The sequence below is a fragment of the Acartia tonsa genome, chromosome 1 (genome assembly GCF_053477335.1).
Source record: "Acartia tonsa isolate MP-2025a chromosome 1, ASM5347733v1, whole genome shotgun sequence".
NCBI classification, from domain to species: Eukaryota; Metazoa; Arthropoda; class Copepoda; order Calanoida; family Acartiidae; genus Acartia; species Acartia tonsa.
In genome coordinates, this window is record NC_137260.1 from 12,530,012 (window position 1) to 12,548,608 (window position 18,597).

The 18,597-nt window shown below is 31.0% G+C and overlaps 1 protein-coding gene across 2 annotated transcripts in view; it reads left to right on the forward strand.

Annotated features, from left to right (window-relative positions):
• LOC145313235 (uncharacterized) overlaps positions 1-18,597 on the forward strand; it is a 33,706-nt gene that overhangs the window by 7,306 nt on the left and 7,803 nt on the right. For both annotated transcript variants that reach the window (XM_080152547.1, XM_080152555.1), the window contains exons 2-8: positions 60-105; positions 322-471; positions 1,032-1,133; positions 3,303-3,418; positions 14,966-15,110; positions 17,122-17,199; positions 17,703-17,806. In XM_080152547.1, the coding sequence (XP_080008673.1) occupies positions 94-105; positions 322-471; positions 1,032-1,133; positions 3,303-3,418; positions 14,966-15,110; positions 17,122-17,199; positions 17,703-17,806 (707 nt within the window). In that variant the 5' untranslated portion in view covers positions 60-93. The remainder of the gene's footprint in view (positions 1-59; positions 106-321; positions 472-1,031; positions 1,134-3,302; positions 3,419-14,965; positions 15,111-17,121; positions 17,200-17,702; positions 17,807-18,597) is intronic.

Here is an 18,597-nt window from a genome sequence, read left to right on the forward strand (position 1 = left end):
CTACTATATATGTTTAATCAGAAATAATAAATTGAAATAATATTTTTTTTTATTTTTAGGTCTGTTGAATAACTTTTTGAAACAAAACTCATAATGGAAGTCAAGGTAATATTGAATATTATATGTATATGCTTTTTCACACTAGGGCTCAGCAGCTGCGCGTCCGTCATCTGTAATGCTCAGGAAAATCAATCTGTTACAATTTTAAAAGTCTAAACCTAATCCAAATATCTTAATCCTTCTAAAAAAAAAAGTTTTACTTGAATCCTTATTATTCAACACATATACACCCAAGTCGCCAATTTTTTTTTTTAAATTCAGGAAGGAATCTTGTTGGGCATGGGTAACCCTCTGTTGGACATCTCAGCTGTAGTGAAAACCTCCTTGCTCACCAAACATAATCTCAAATCAAATGATGCTATTCTTACAGAAGATGAACAGATTTTTAAAGATCTGCAGGATGGTTATAAGGTATTTTTGTATTTCTATTGTATTTGCAGTAAGACTAAAAGTATTATGGAGGAAATTAAAATATATAGTTATCGATATATCGTACTTCACTTTTGCATCAAGTATTAGTAGTGGTTTGTATTAACAGAGAAAATAACAAATAAACCATGATGATTACCCCTTCTGTAGATTACAATTAGTGGTTGAAACGTTTGGAGACTCAACTTATTGAACTAACAATGAACGTCCACAAAGTTGTAAAGTCGAGAACCGTTAATATAAACCTTTGAGGACTATTGTAATAAACATCCCAGTGTCTCCACACTCCCTAAAAAATAAATTTTGGTTTAAAAGGAACAATTCAATATACTCTGAGCTTCACCGAGTGTCATTTGTATGTATAAGAGTATTTAAGTAAAGAACAAAAAAAACGGATTGCTAATCTCAATAAAATGTAACTAAAATGAAAATTATATGATTCTCAAGATCTTTCAGCAACCGAATGAAAAGGAATAAAGTTTGAACTTTCTCAATGTCTCAGTTTATTATCTTTTTACTAAAGTTTTTCTTGTTTTGTGAAGGTTGACTACATAGCTGGCGGTGCTACTCAAAACTCAATCCGTGTGGCCCAGTGGGTTCTTGGCAAGAAGTTTGCCACCTCTTATTTTGGCGCTGTTGGCAAGGTAAATATTTTTCAAGGCTCAGCAGCCGCAGCTGCTTAATTTATAAAAAAAAAATAACTTTGTTGATGGTCTGTATGTTACACAAGCAGCTGCGTTCCTATCATGAATATGCTATATATTTGATTGATGAGTGAGGGGGTATAAAAATTGCCGAAAACCACCGAAGGACCCAAATTCAAAACCCAATAACATCCTGATGTATTTGTTAAGCTTGCCTTAAATGAAGTTCTCAATTAACTAAGAATTTAGCGAGATTTATCCCTAATCAAAATCTGTAAAAGATAGATGGCTAAAACTAACTGGCTTTTTAAATCTTTCTAAAATTATCAAACACTTTTAAGTTAAATCATAAAAGAACACAATTGTTTATAAAAACTTTGGGTAACTACATTTTGAGTGTCCAATGCCCTTTCAGGAATCATCTTCACTTTGTAATAATGTTCGATTTAAAAAAACAAGGTTGACAACAACCATAAAAGCGAAGCTCTAAAACGGTAGGACAAACGGACATTTACACTTACACTCAGTGTAAGAACTGAATAATCAGAAAATAAATGTATAATAGTCGAAACAAAATTGTAAGTAAATTTGATGAAAAACTGCTTGATACAGGATAATGGTTATGGACATACTTACATTTTTAGTACTTGATTATAGAAATGCTTCGCTTAAAATATTGTACTTTGTTGTCCAAGGAATCAATATACCAATCAAATCAGATCAATCGGATAATTAGATAACATAAATATTTGTTGTTAAAAAAGTAGAAAAATCAACATGTTTAAAAAATGATTATAGAGTTGCTAAGCTTTCTAAGTCACTACTACAGTAATCACCATGCAAAATTTGAAATCGATAGGATAATTCTAACATGCTTAAATTAACGAAAAAAGCTATCAGTCTCGGACGGACGGACGTACGGATGGACAGACCCTAATTATAGAAAAGCTTCGCTTTTAAAAATATGTACAATTTATACCTAGAGTAGATATGTGATATACTAAATCCTAAAAAGGTGGGTTTTAGAGTTCTTTTTAGAGTTAGTAACAGCAAGATTTCATACTCATTCTGACACAATAAGAATATTTTATTTGTATGGAGCGCAGCTAATAACATTTTTAAATAAAGATGTATGGCTAGATTACTTATTCAAAAGTAACATTAGGTCTGTCCATTTGTCTTATTGTAGCGAAGGATTTTTTTCAACCACTGGTTTTCTGTTATAGAGAAGCTTCTTATAGTGAAAGGTTATAACGTTTTTTGTGGAGAAAAAAATTACCCCAACCAACATTTTTCCCTTACTTTTTCTTATCAAAACTGAAATTAAAAGTCGGGGGTCGACTTAACCTCAGCCTTTTCCTCAAGTGCCCCTAGAGTACTCTAGTAACAGAAACACAAGTTCTTAAGAATTGTTTCAGCTTTTTTGTTTACGTACTTTGAGGATGGATTGTCGTACATACGAACATTTTGTATAATGCAGCTTTACTTGCAGAATAGAATTGTATCAGAACTTATCTCTAATCTTATAAGATCTGTATAGGAAGTAAAAGCTAATCCCTCTCAGTAGAATCTGGGAATATAATAAAATATTTCATAGTATTCCTAAACCCTATAAAGTCCTTTACAGAGAAATAAACTCAGGAATTTTAATCAGAATTATAGGTTAAAGGTTTGTGTAAAACTAATTTTAAATGGATAAAAGTAAAGTAAAGAAAAGAAAATTTGTGCTTTTTGTGAAAAAGGATTAAACATTTACAAATTCCTTATCTAGATTTTTCATAGAAAATAGACGTTCGAAAATTCTGTCATTTAATAACGCTATGAATGCAACAAATTTAAATGCTTCACCAAAAACCCTTTTTCAGATTTCATATCAAAAATTCTCGCAACCTTTTCACAAACTAGACTTTTCTGTCAATTAAATTTATTGTGCATATTTCCTATATCAATGAGCACCAAGTATGTAATTTACTTAGTAAGTTGGTTGTTCTGTCATACTAGAATGTCTATGAATAATAATAAATGCTTCTTTAAATTATTGTTTTGGTTTATGACCACTGAATATCTGATCCCTTACGCACTTTGTGCGAATGCCCATCCAGAATATCATTGTGTTTTGCTACTTATGGATATTGTTATCCTTGTTAAATAGGTATTTACTAATTGCAGGACAAGACAGCCCAAATTCTCGAGGATAAAGCCCGTGAGGATGGAGTGAAACCAGTTTACCAGAAGGTGAACAAGCCTACTGGCAGATGTGCTGTTCTAATCACTGGTCAAGACAGGTAAATATTAATTAAGTTCGCAAAGTTATTTTAATATTCCATATGAATAATCAAAATGGAAAAATGCTCTTCATTGAAGACCTCGGTAAGATTTTTCAACAATCCACTACTGTTATTTTAGGAGCAGTTATAAAAAGTCCAAATTTATTTTGTCAAGCTAAAAAAATTAAACAATGATGACAAGAGTAGATTAGAAAAAAATTGCTACAAATTATAGCGGCCTATCTGAAATAGCAGCTGGTAGTTATTTTACTGTCCAAAAGAGTTTTAGAGACTAGCTTAAAGGAGAAAGATCGACTGGAGAATTGTTTTATAGGTCAATGTAATCTTAACAAAAAAGTGTTGCCGTCTATCTCTCATAATAGTCAAAAAATCTTTAAACAAAAGACTGGCCGAATGAATTATTTACTTAGTATATTTGCGATAACTTTTATTTAATGAAATCTTCCAATTTTTAACCTGTACAAAACGGCCTGCTTAATTGCTTCAAGATCCATGTCAGATCTATATAGGAAATAAATGTCTATAAACGAGCTCAAGTTTTCCAAGGACTATTCGTTGAAAACTCATAGTGGTCCAATAATCCATAATAAACTCTCATTGCCCAGAACGATAAGACCCATTATTTTACTTTATTAAAAACAAATTCATTTTTTTCATTTCATGTTGCTATTTACATTATAATGAAGTATTTAATTTCTAATCATAAAAAAGAAAATTTAAATTTATGATATAATAAATTTAAGAAAACTCTGTTTTAAAAGAATTCGATTGTGGCGACACTTTGTGTGTTCAAATATTGAACTAAAATTGTAATCATATAATAAACCCTTTGGTGATGGTAATGTAAAGAAAAAAATATAATTTAAAAGATCTTTTTAAGATCATTTAAATTATTAAATATTTAATTCCGTTTAAATAGTAATGCCGGATGAGGAAAATATATTTATTGAAAAATATATATGCATATAGAAAACTAGCCAATAGGGAGATAGTTATATCGAGCCAACTCTAGTCCTATTATATAAAGAGGTAAGGGTTTTCTTGTCTGAAACTTAAGATCTCAATAACTACTGGACCGAATGAGATCTACCTTTGAAGCTTCACATAGTTCCTGTGATTGTTTTAGCCCTTTTTTTAGATTTAGGTTTAGGGATGGTTTAAAGGTATTATCTAACCCCTTTCTGCATCTAGAGGCTAGGAGCGTAGTATCTTGTAGAGAATAAGGTATAAAGACTAAAACAAGAATAAACGAATAAAATTAAGAGACTTTAAATATATGAAGTCTTTTAATCAAATCAGATTCAGATATTTCTAAATTGATTCTGAATTCTGAAAAGATATTACAATCAGAAATGAAAATTATATAAATCCTTTCATCTAGTTTACATAAATGTAATGTCATCATAATATATTGTGTCACTATAAAAGAATACTTCGGGTTATGACCATGTTCGAGTACAGAAACCAGCCCATAAAATTAAAAAGTTAAAGTCATCAAAAAAAATAGGTTCTAAACTCTATATTAGAACTCCACCGAGCACTTTTACCTGTAAATTTAAATAAAGATGAATTCTTTTCGTGGACATTAAAATGAAGTTTTAATAATTACTTAAATCAGTTCAGAAATCTTGACTATTTCTAACCTCTGCTGTGGGCCTTAGCCTTGCAGGGCTACCCCATATCCTATATAACCTACCCTTAAGCAATAAACAATAAAAACCAAAATAACTCCCCCCCCCCCCCCCCCTTATAATTATTTCATTTCAAAATTAGGTGGGACGGTATCATTGCTTATACCTTTTAGAGTGATTATAATCTTTTCAATATTATTTAAATTTCTAGCACTCGTTTTTTATCTCTACTGTGGCCCAATTCCAAGGTCACCTAATATATATCTTTCAATAAACCTATAACACATATCTACTCAACTTATCTCTTTTCATTTCCGCTAAGAATAGAAAATTTAGAAAAATCTTTCCTATTTGATTTGTGACATTTTGAAACCAACTTTTGGTTAAGTTTAATGATGCATTTTTACTTAAAAGTTTATTCTATAATTGTTTGTGTCTGTCTGCCTGTCTGTCTGTACTTCTGTCTGACAATAACGACTGCCTGGAAACAGATATCAATCATTATAACGATATTCTAATAATTTATATTATTTCTTCGCCTAAACATAAAATAAATCCTTGTTTATTTAGGTAATCGGACTATGAAAATTTCTCCTTTTGTGAATTTTTCTATTTATCTATGTTGGTCTGTCCAACATCTGTAACAAACAGCCCAAAGCATTAGAATTAGGCATGTCATAATTGTTCTATCAATTTCAAACTTGATATAGTTATGGTTAATTTATTATCAACGCCAGTAGATCAAATTTCTGTGGAAAATATGTCAATGTTAGTCTGTTTGATTTTTAGAGACTTACTTTTGTGTATGTTATCATCCTTGTTTCTATAGAATTTACTGCAAAAATATCAAATATTATTCTGAAAGGAAATGATGAGTAGAAAATAGAAAAAAGGTGACAATATCATAGACGTCCAAGGGGGGGGGAGGGTAATGGGGTGATTAACCCCCCCAAAAAAATTTTGGATTTTTAATTTTTACGCCCCCCCCCCCCCCCAATAAAAAAAATGCCTCTATGAATTAAGATTACCCCCCCAAAAAAAAATTTATTTTCAAAATTTTACCCCCCCCCCCAAATAAAAAAGCTTGGACGCCCCTGAGACAATATCCATAAGTAGGGATAACATAACTTTTTTTCAATTACAAACTTTTTTATAGCCTAATAATATTGCACAATTTTGATATTTTTTACAAGAAAGTTTATATGCATTTCTTGCTTTACTGTAAAAACAGTTGGATTAGAATTGATACTTGATAAACATAATATTTAGATTGGTTTAAAGATTTATCTTAAGAAATGATATAAGCTTAAAACCCCAATTTTTTTTTAGTTACCATTAACAAAAAGAAATCTGATTGCTGAGTGGAGTTTAGAAGTATGCATAACTGATAAAAAATACTCTATGTAACCTATTGCACAGTACAAAAAGATTTAGTATACTTGATCCTTTGATAGAAATATTATGTAGAAACCTAAATCTTTCTTTGCAATATCATTTTTTTTTAGACAAAACGTAAATTGTAAAGAGAAAAAAACTGTTTTTACCCGAAGCATCTTATTGTTCTTCACAAAAAATGACGCTACATATAAAATACAAATGAAATGACCAATTATAGGCCATTATACATTTGAATAGGCCAATTGTAAAATGTATACTGGCCTATCATTGGTCATTTGTATTGTATGACGTAATTTTTTATTAGGTACTATAAGCTGCTTCTTTTTTTGCCTTTTATATGGAACAACAATGGTCGAAGCTTTATTAATTTTACTTATATTTTTTAATTCCAATGATTGATTTGCCTAAGTTTGACATCATGATGGCACTTTACAATAAAATATTCAAATCACACGACAAGTGTTTTACGTCCTTGATTTAAAACACGCCTGTAACTATATAACTATGCATATGACGCTTTGTTTTGTAGAATATTCTTTTGGCGGATTTTTTATTTATCTAACATGTTAATCTACTTTACAATTAGACACAAGAGTGTGTACCCTGATGTATAAGGTTCGAAATCCAGCAAAATAAAAATCATATTTTTAAATTATGATTATGTTTTTAATGTTCTTTTTTGTTTGTGTAGTATAGATTTTTAAAATCTGGAAATGTGCATGTATGGTCTACGTGTTTTTACCAATATCACTTGAGTTGAGACATGTGGTTTCTAAGTTTTTCAAGAATATTTATTTAGGTAGGACACAAGAAGGACACATAACATTGTTCTTAGACCGAATTTCTTTCACATTTAGCTTTATCCTTATATAAAAGTAACTGGATCTGTGTCTGTGTACCGAAGGATCTTGCTAACCGCTTAACTAAAAATAACTCAGTGTTACCATTTATTTTATTTAGAATAGGATTAAGAAGGAGAGATCAAAAAATGTAATTAAACAATAGAAAATTTGTCTTTGGAAATATAAATTCTTGTTTACCCATAAAGACAACCAACCTTTTTGTCAACCTTGAGAGCCAAAGTGGAGCAGAATATCCTTAGAGAATGAACCCGGTATTAGTGTCTTAGAAATTATCTTAGTGACGTAAAAAAAATAGGATGTGTCGATACTACTAGGATTTTTAAGAATTGTTAATAAAGGCCTGAAATCAAGATTTTTTGTGCTTTTAATAGTTATTTATCATATTTTCGTAATATTGTGAATGCTAGAAAGGATATTAAAATTATTTCAACAATTTTGGTCATGTGATCAAAATTTAAATTTTCCTTCTACTATTGCCCCCTCTGGGGGCGAAGTAGGTGGAAATTTAAATTTTTGTCACTTGACCTTAATATTGGTGAAATAATTTTGAATGACCTTTCTTGTATAAGCAATATTAATAAAATATGATACTTGGTTTTGTCTCATTCTCTATCTTTTTCTTAAATTCAAAAAAGTCTATCAAAAAATTTACATCATCTAAGGGTGGACAATAAATATCTCTGTCTATTTTCTCTATATTTCTTCCCCCTCCCCCCTCCCTCACTTTTCTGTCTATTTCCTTCTCTCTCTCCTCCTCTTTTGTACGTTCATTTATACAATAGAGATAACCTAGAGACAGCACAAGGGAATTTTGTTTACATTATGTATCAGCTATAAATTGTTGAATATCTTAGGTTAAAGCTTTCCTTGGGTGAAATATTTGAAGAAAATATTTCTTCCATCATATAATGTGAAGCATATGACACAACATATAATAAGTTAGTTATAAATAATTTAATTTCTTATAATAAAGTTATCTTTCTAAAATTTATATCATTGCAAAATTTAGTTGCAAATAATGTTGCCTATAGGGCTGTGTTTCATATACAACAAAAAGTGAACAAAGGTTTCTTTTTAAGAAAAAAATGGGGTCAGATTGACCATCTATGTCTAATGTTTATACCCACATCAAATATTAAATTATAACAATGTACAGTAGAGTGGATCAATTTTGGACATTGAATTTGTAATCAACATCTACAGTTTAAACGTCATATAAGAAACCTAAATATAAAAAATTTATTTTGTCCTTGAGGGGAAATGGGGGGAAGGTGTTTCCATGCATTAAAAATTTTATAAGTTTATTCTGGAGGTGCAACTTTTTTTCTTTCAAAGTATTGCTTTATGCATCTTTTTGAATTTGTCTTGTTGATTAATATAAGAATATCAAATTGGTTTTAAAAAATATTCATCCAAGCATGAAAAATCTTAAATTAAATGTAAAATCTCTTGGTTTTTAAATTTCTTTATGGATTTTTCTTGCTAGGATCAATAGTTTTGAAAACAGATTTTTTATTCTTATTCTACTCTTCAAGACAAAATTGGGAAGGTACATAAAGCTATACTTTGAAAGAAAAAAAATTGCCCCCCCCCCCAAAAAAAAAAAAAAAAAAAATTCTCCCCACAAGTGTCATTAAAAGTTTACATGCATCAGCGAGCCTCCCCATTATCCAAAATATTTTCTTTTCGTTTTTTGGTCTCTTATATGATGTTCAGACAGAAAGTGTATGTAGCACATTTAAAATTAGAAAATCATTGAAAATCAAGCCACTCTAATGTACAGCATTTATTTCTTCAATTCCACAGTACAAAATTATTCCTGTATTTAAATTTAACATATCATATAGGAAAAAATATTCTTGTATTTAAAATTAAAAATCATGTTGGAATTTTTTTTACAATTTTTAAATTTTTTAATAATGTACAGCAAATTATTTCCTTTTTATCTCATGTTTTGAAATTTATAAGATAGTTAGAATAAATTACAGAAATAATGAAAGTTTTAAAGAAGAGAGCGTCAGGGGGGGGGGGTCGAGGGGGGTTTCCCCCCTCAGGAGAGGGGGGGTTGAGGGGGGTCTCCCCCCTAAGAAGAGAGCGTCAGGGGGGGGGTCGTCGAGGGGGGTTTCCCCCCTCAGGAGAGGGGGGGTTGAGGGGGGTCTCCCCCCTCAGAAAAAGCTTGGGCTTAAATCTTCAACAAATAAAGAAAACAAAATTATTTTAAAAATTTCTTTTTTATGTTAAATATTATTATTTTTGTGACACTTGATTTTGAATGACAAAAAATGTTGAAATAAATATTACCCACTGTATGAAATGTTAAATTAGAAATCAATAATGATGTTGGAAAATTTATTCTCATTTTATACTCTGAAAAAAGGAATTAACAAAAAATAATAATTTTTATTCCAAACTTTTAAAACAGCATGCCTATTTCTTATTGGTTGACACTCGAATTAAAATAAAATAATGAATATTATTTCAAGACCAGAAATAAATTTGAAATAAATAATTTTCTTTCCCCTATATTTTTTATTCCAAAATGCCAAGAATTAATTTTGAAATAAAATAATTTTCTTTCCAATATTTTTATTCCTTTTTCTTATTGGACGTCATTTGGTGTCCAATGAGAGACTAGTGTTTAAATATTTTAAAGCTTATTACAGCATTTATTTTGAATATGATAATAGCAACATTCTTACATTAAATGTGATAAAAAATATTAAAAATATTTCTAAAAATTCTACATTATTTTTGCTCACTTTTAAAAAACAAAATCAACTTTTTTTTATTTTTTTTTTATAAAATTATCTTTCAAAATTGAAATAAGATCTATCAGCTGATATTGTACTTCTTACATAACTCAAGAGTTGACTTACAATGTGTAAATATTTTATAGATTATTTAGCAAAATAATAAAAAACCTATATGTAATTTCGTGATTAATAATTGGCTTAATCTTACATTAAACATTGAATGATTTTGAATAATTTTCAAATATTTGCTTTTATAATTATACTTATTGTATAAACACCCTCATAAGTTAGCGCAAAATGCTATATATTTTATCACATATGAGCTATTTTTTAAGCCAGCTTTTTAGTCAAAATTTCAAACCAATAACAATTAAATCAAAAGATATTAGGTTAAAACTATATATAAACGAGAGTAAAGAAATAAGATATTGCTATCAACAACAACAAAAAAGGGTTTTGTCTAGTTTTTGGTAAAAATAATGCATATTTATCATTTTAAATTAAAGCTATCTTTTCAAGATTACATCTATAAATTCGTCTGTATTTTTTAACTTATACCTTATATCAATTGATTTTCCATAATAATTTTATTTCTATATTAAATTTAGAGACAGCTAATTTTTCTTTAAATATAATGAGATGTTTATCAGAAATTTTTAATTAAGCATAATAATGTATATATAAAAAAGACAATTACGAATAAAAACAAAACAATCAATTATTAGATTATTTATATCAATAAATTTAACGGAATTTGAACGTAATTGTTAAAAAAGCTAGCTTAAACAGTTTTGCCATTAAAAAATAACCTTCTTTATGAATGGTACATTCTAACAAGGGTAATGATATCCAGTAGAGCAACATATTTAACAAATATGTCTTTAAATAATCAGTCTATTTAACAAATATCTTTTTAAAATGCATAAGTTATATTACCTCTCACAAGATTGTTTAGTCCTTTGACACTGTACATAATTATTATTTGATTGATCTATCCTTAATTTTAATTCATATTCAATTTTATTGTTTGTATATAAATATTTAATACCTGTATTATAATACGGTTATTATTTTTTTTTGCTATGTTTTTATAAAATAAATATCTAAGCAAATGTTATCAATTCTTATAATTATCTGGAATTGAAAAGAATTACTTTCATTCGGTTGCTAAAAAGAGGAGAAAAAGAAATGTATTGAGTCAGATAGTAGCCTTAACCTGTACAGCTTTACATTTATTTCATAGATAAATTGAAATTGAAATTAGATAAAATTATTAATTGATTTTAGATTATTAAACAAGACATGTTAGAATTATCCTATCAATTTCAAACTCTTCATGATGATTCCTATGACAGTTAGGTATAATTTATAAGCAACTCTATCATTGTTAACAGAAAGTCAGTACGTCCATTTAAAACATGCTTTGTGTGTTTTTTTGGCTGCTATTGAAGAAAGACAACTGAAATTTTTAGTGAAAATGTCTTTTAAGGGGTGTTTTAATGTATTTTTTTTTACAGTAGCTTTTGATGGATTATTTTAGGTTAGGTTAGGTGATTGCCCTGCAGGGTTAGGAAAATGGCCCCGCATGGATAGAGCCCCCCCCCCCCCGCAGTGGCTAGAAATAGGATAAAATCTACTGTGAAAATACCAAGAAACGTCCCTTAAGAGGCATTGTCATGAAAGGGACTATACCCAAGATATATGTGCATCTACTTAACGACTTCCAAAATTTGAGGGTGCCCTCAAGTAATCACCCCTTCCCCCCCCCCCCCCCCCTGCATCTACTCTATACATTATTTTGTCTGTCTGACTGTCGGTCATGCTTAAAAAACCTTATTGTTGGAGAAATGTTATTTTCACGACTGCTTTTTTAGATAGCCAGCTGTAAGTTTTAGTCAAGATACCTTATATTTATACAGATCTGCTCCATATAATTGTCTGTCTGTCTGACAGATATACTTAAAAGGACAATTTAGTTTTAAAAGAAAAAAATTTAAAAAATGTTGGTGGTTTTTTTTCTAAGCGCGTGAGGGTGCAGGTACCCTATCCTAAAATAGTTATAAACCTTCCCATGACCTATGACCTATGTCCCTGCAAAGGAGAAGCATATTAGTTAGGAAGATCCTTCCATATAAATAGACACACACACACAAACATTCTTTTACTTTGATATAAGGATTAGCATTTTGTTACTGTATCCTATTACTAGCGGCTACGCCTTAGAGGCCTCTTGGGGCACTTGAGGAGGAGAGAGTCCAATTTAATAAACCAATTTATTTTTTTAGATTTTAAAAGAAAAAGACAAACAAACAAAGAGACAGACAAACAGACATCCTGTTACTTTATTATATCCTATTATATAAATTAGTAAGCTAAGCTTTTTTTGACTGTAGCAACGGATCTTGTTAACCGCTGAACCTAAAGGGTTCTTCTTTACAGTGAAGCTTATTATAGGTATAGAGAAGTTTATAACTATTTAGGAAGAGGGCTCTCCACTCTCAAAAAAAAAATAACACTTAGAAAAAAAGTACCATCTCCGCAATTTTACTTCTTTGTTTTAAAACTTAAATTGAAAATTGGAAGAATGAACTTTCCCCCTTACCACCCTAAAAGCTTCTAGTGATGTTACTGCTAGTGATAATATATTATAGTTTTTATCAACATAATATGCGGATTTTAAGAAAAATTTAATCAAATATGCGGACTTTTTTCAACCTTTTTTTGACAACATTTATTAGACATATTAGAATTATACTATTGATTTCAAATTTTGCACGGAAGTATGTCCTTTTACTGTATGCTATATTTACGCAATTTTGCAACAAATTTATGTGCAATTTCATTTAGACTTCAAAATTAATATTATGCTTATTAAGTTCTGACACTCTAGCTATTGTGCGTTTGTTCTACCTTCTGATTTTTGTGCTTCGTTTTTATGGATGTTGTCATCCTTGTCTAGAAAATACAAATTTATTAATCTATGGTAGAAAGTACAGAGAGTATAAATTATTTCCTACATTTTCTTTATCAATTATCAATTATCAATCACCTCTATTATCCATCTCTTTTTTAGGGGTTACCTTTCCCACCTCCCCTCTAATCCCTCGTTTTTAGTTACGTCACTAAGATAATTTCTAAGACACTAATACCGGGTTCTTAGAGAATTTGTGAGATAGAGGTTAAATCCAATTTCAATTGAATGACAGAAATGAATGAACCAGAAACTTTCTACAACTTAAAGAATAAACTTTGTTGCAATCCCTTTTCTGGATTCTAAACATCCTAACCCCACCATAAAATAAAAATTTGGATTTGATTATGACATGTTATGCATCTCAATCCTCTAATTATATGAAATGCCCTTGTTCCTATTTAAAGTTAGATTTCCTTATCGTATTTCTCAAAATTAATTAGCCCCGTTTTATAAACTAATGGCTTTGGCCCTAGGGTCTTCGCCCCAAGAGGTATTGGGAAGCCCCCCTCCTATATAGAAACGTTCGTTCGAATTTGTAAAACAAACGATTTTATTCAAGTTGACTACGCCATTGGTGCGGTGAGGGTTCCTCCACCCGCCTTTTTTGTTTTTATTTACAAAAAAAAATTTTGGGGGGGTGGATTTTTTCTTTTTGGGGGGTTGGATGTGTCTTAATACCTAAGAAATGGCTTAAAAACAACACAGGACCAGTAGAAATATTACCTGAAGAGTAGATCCCAATCAGTTCAGCAGTGACCGAGATCTTAAGCTTCAGACAGACATACATCTTTCTAGTTAAATACCTATGTGATAGATTTTTAAAAAGATGAAAATTATTCCTTGGAGGGGGGGGGGGGTGGAAGTCATTCGCATTTCACAATTTATAAAAACAATATTGAGCCCAAACTTTACTAAGGTATGAAAAAATTTTGAATTAAAATTCCCCAGGTGTGATGAACCATTTTTTTATGTGTAAAGTTGAAATGAAACATTTTCATAAAATTTCCTTAAACTTGGCTCAATTTTACTTTTTCTATATTGTAGTTAAAAGAGACACTGTGTGTAATCATGTTTATATTCTTTCCCTACAGAAGGTATTGAACAGACTTCTAAATATTAAAAATAACTATATATTTTTATTTTTTATCACTTAAATCCTTTAGTTTCTATGGACTTAAAACTTAATGAAAAAATTTTGAAACTGAATATTTATTTTGTGGCATTGTAGTTTTTTAAAAATCTACTGGTCCTGTGGTGGACTTAGGCTATTTTCTTGGCCTTGCATATATTTTGCGAGTTATTCATTTATTTGCGAAAATTGGCGACTCATTCTCAATTTTTTCAGCTGGGATTTGAGACTTATTCAAAATTTTTCGGCTGGGTAGGAAATAGAAGATGTAATGATTCCCATACTCACATCATTTTCTTAAAATTTAGTTTTGGGGCAAAGCCCCTAGAGGCTAGGGGCGAAGCCGCTAGTACGATATAAAGCTTCAAACCTCTTCATTGTTGTACTCTGTACTTTTTTACCAGAGCTTGATCTTTAAATCATTTTAGGGGTGATTTGGATCGGGGCGCGCCAAACTTTAAGCCAATCACAGCGCTGCATTTTCAAAATGCAGCGCTGTGATTGGCTAAAATTTTGGCGCGCCCCGATCTGAATCGCCACTAAAATGATTTAAAGATCAAGCTCAGGGTTCAGCAGCCGCGCGACAGCCGCTATCAAGCCTTTTATTAAACTTAAAACCGTTTGAATACTTAAATTATTTTTAAACGAGGGATTGACATATTTAAGTCAGGTTTAGAACTACCAGATGATTTTAGAATATTGCTTAAAACTGATTTCCCTGAAAGTTAAAGGTGGCTGCCAAAGCCTACTTTTTACAAACCACCTTTGAAATCCTTACCAACTTTCCTATTTGTAGATCCCTGGTGACAAAGCTGGATGCTGCCAATCACTTCACGGTGAGCCACTTGGAGAACTCTGCCAACTGGGAGGTGGTGACAGACGCACAGACAGTCTACTCTGCAGGGTTCTTTCTCACTGTCTCTGTTGAATCTATGCTGAAAGTAAGTTTTTTGTTGTCCCTCTACTCCCACATATCATCACATCCTCTAATGGCACATAATTGGATCTAAGATTTAGCAGCTTACATTGCAATAAGACAAAGGTTTTTTTGCACAGATTTTTCAGTTTCTTGAGACATTTTTATAGGTTGTCATGAAAAAAACTTTTCTATAATTAAATGTTCGTTACTTTTAAATTGACTGGAGTTGCTCATAAATTACTAACAACTACGCCTTTGAGGTCTCTCTAGGGACACTTGAGGTGGCAGGGTGTTAAATTCTACCTCACCCTCCCCCAATTTTTTATTTTAGTATTTTAAAAAAATTTAGAGTGATTATTTTGGGAGGTTTGTAGTACCCTCGCCCAAAATAGCTCTAAACCTTCCCAGGTCATATGAGAAGCTACATTGTAAAGAAGAACCATATTGGTTAAGCGGTACAAACAAACAGACAGGTAGACAGAAACAGATCCTATTACTTTTATATAAGGATATACAAATGAATTATTTTAACTTTGAAGAATGAATAAATGTGAGAAGATATTATTTTAATTCGCATGCACATTCTGGAAAATTTAAATTTGAGTTAATATTTCTGATAAGGTGGTTTCAAGTTCTAAAATTCCAACATCCAAAATGTCTTTTTGTGTGTGTCACTAGTAAGGACACTTGACCATTTCATTTATTTAACCTAATCAAGTTTTAGTTTATTTCATTTTTCCATTAATTAAAAAAAATAGATACAAAAAAATGTAGATAAATCATTCAAATTTAATATTGATTTTTTGTTGTAGGGGGAAGAAGTGACTAAAAAATCAGCCATATGACGTCATAGGGGTTTTCTTTTCCACTTCTCATTTCATCTCCCTCATTTTTATGACGTCACGTGTCTGATTTTTGAGTGACTTTCTCCTCCTACTTTTTTTTTGTTAAATAAATTGATAATGAGATTTATCTTCTCAAAAATCTAAAAATTGTGCAAATTTCAGCGAACACTTTTGATTTGGAGTCATCATTTAAACTTCAAATATTCCTCTTACTCTTCAAATTTTGGTAATGACAAATTTTTCAACATGTGAGTTTAAACAGGGAGGGGGAAGAACAATTTCTTTAATCGAAATTTTGTATCCTGCAACATTTTCTATATAACAAAGGCAGAATTCAACGACTGTACTTTCGGGGTAAGAATTATCAATTGTTCCATTCCTGGATTGTGAAAGAATTGCTGGTATCCAGGGATCAAAAGAGATAAGATAGGGACCGATAAATTGATGTATATCCCGCATAGATTTCAATTAGTGGTTGAACTTTTTGGACACTTAACTAAATGAACAATCCAATCAAATTTAAATAAGAGTCTTCAAGTTTGTTAAGCCACCAAATAAGAAAACGTTATTATAAGACTTTGGGGACTATTACAATAAACAGCCCAATGTCCCATCCCTCCTTGCTGGTATCTCAGCAAATATATGGTAAAGGGGATATTGTATCTTAATTCATATTCTTTATTAGAAAAATCTTTGCTTAGATGACCCTGAACATATTTTATCATCAAAACCTTTTATCAGCTGTTAATGATTTATTTGTATTGCATTGCCCATTCCAATCCATTTAATACATTCTTAGATAAGAAAAATTACCTAAATGTAGAACCAGAACTTTTAATTATAGGGGCAATTGACGAACAGTGAAGGGGAAGTGTGACCCCCCCCCCTCCCCCGACATTCAATTCTTGTTTTAAGAGAAAAATCAAAACTTTGTGGGAGTTTTTTTCCTAGGGGCAACTCTTTTGGGAGTGTGGTGGACCAAAGTACCATCCCCCAAAATAGTTATAAACCTTCACAGGATCTTGTATTGAAGCTACACTGTAAAGGGGAACCATAGTCAATATCGGTTCATCGTTTTGAAAGATCCTTCAGTACAGATAGACAAACACACAGACACAAATCCTGTTACTAAATAAGAGGAATGCCCAATCTCTAAAACTTATTATGTAATGATATATTTCTTTCTAGGTTGGAAAATTCTGTGCTGAAACGAATAGAACCTACTGTCTCAACCTTTCAGCTCCTTTTCTTATCCAGTTCTTCAAGGCAGAGTTGAATTTTAGAAAAACTATAACTTTTAAAGCCGTGTCAGAATTAAAGACTTTGAAATTTTGACAATGATAGAAAGGGAGGTATTATAAATCATAACTTTGCGCCTCTAGAAGCACTTTAGAGGGGGGGGGGTTGCAACCTTCCCCCAATTTTCAATTTTACTTTTCAAAAGTAAAAGTTTTTGAATAGTTTTTTTTTTCTTGGGGTGAACTCTCTTATGAGAGTGATGGTACAACTCCAAAATAGTTATAAACCTTCTCAGGGCCAAGCTATATTGAAAAGGAGAACGTTACCAATTCAGCAGTTAGCTAAATCCTTCAGTAAAGATAGAAACACACAGATCATGTTACTTTTATATAAAAGAATTATTTAAGCTGTAATAATTGTTTTTAAATATTGAAAAAAACCTTCGTTCTCTCTTCAAAGAGAAATTAAAAAAGGCTTCTATGTTTGTACTAGTTTTATATTAACTTTAACTTAAATTTGACGTTGCCCAGGATCAAATGATGTCTGTAATGCCATATGCTGATATTGTCTTTGGAAACGAGACTGAAGCCACTACATTTGCTGAAGTTCATAATCTTCATACTAGAGATATTAGGTAAGGCTAATGAGCAAGGAGATACTTTATTTACTACTCGCGGCTTCGTCCTTACCCTCTAGTGGCTTTGATTAACCCATTTTTTTATTTTAGATTTAAAAAGAAGTAAAAAAATTTGGGAGGGAGGGGATTTTTTTGTGGAGGGGGGGGGGGGGAGCGGTAGTCGATCACTCTCCTTTTTAAATTTTAGTTTTAAAAAGAATTTTCTTTAAAATTTACCCCTACCTTGGGGGTATTTACCACCCCCCCCCAAAAAAAAATTAAACAAATAATCCCTTTACAAAAATTTTTTTGGCGTGCTGCGCGTGCATTTTTACTACTAAATATTTAATAGTGCTTAAATTACCCCCCCCCCCCCCCCAAATTTTACCCCGGGGGTAAATTTTTTTTGGGGGGGGGTAAAAAAATTTACCCTTACCAACAGATTTAAGGGGGGATAATTCCCCCCCCCCCCCAAGCAAATTTTACCCCCAGGGTAAATGTTTTTTTTTGGGGGGGGGGGGGGTAAAAAAATTTTGTTCCTCAACAAACATAATATGTACCCTTTCCTTTAATTTAATCTAAACATCATTTTAAGAAGGAAAATTTTATTAAAAGTTAAGCTTTTCTCTATTAAGGTCGGTCGTGAAAGCTCTATAACAGAATGTTCACACGTCCATTTAAAACAAGTTGAGTTTTAAATTAATTGACAAAATGTTTTTTTTAATATAATTATCCTATGGAGCATCTACATAATGAAGTCTTTATAATGTCCTTAAACAGTATCCTATATTTAAAAGTAGTTTTGCAAC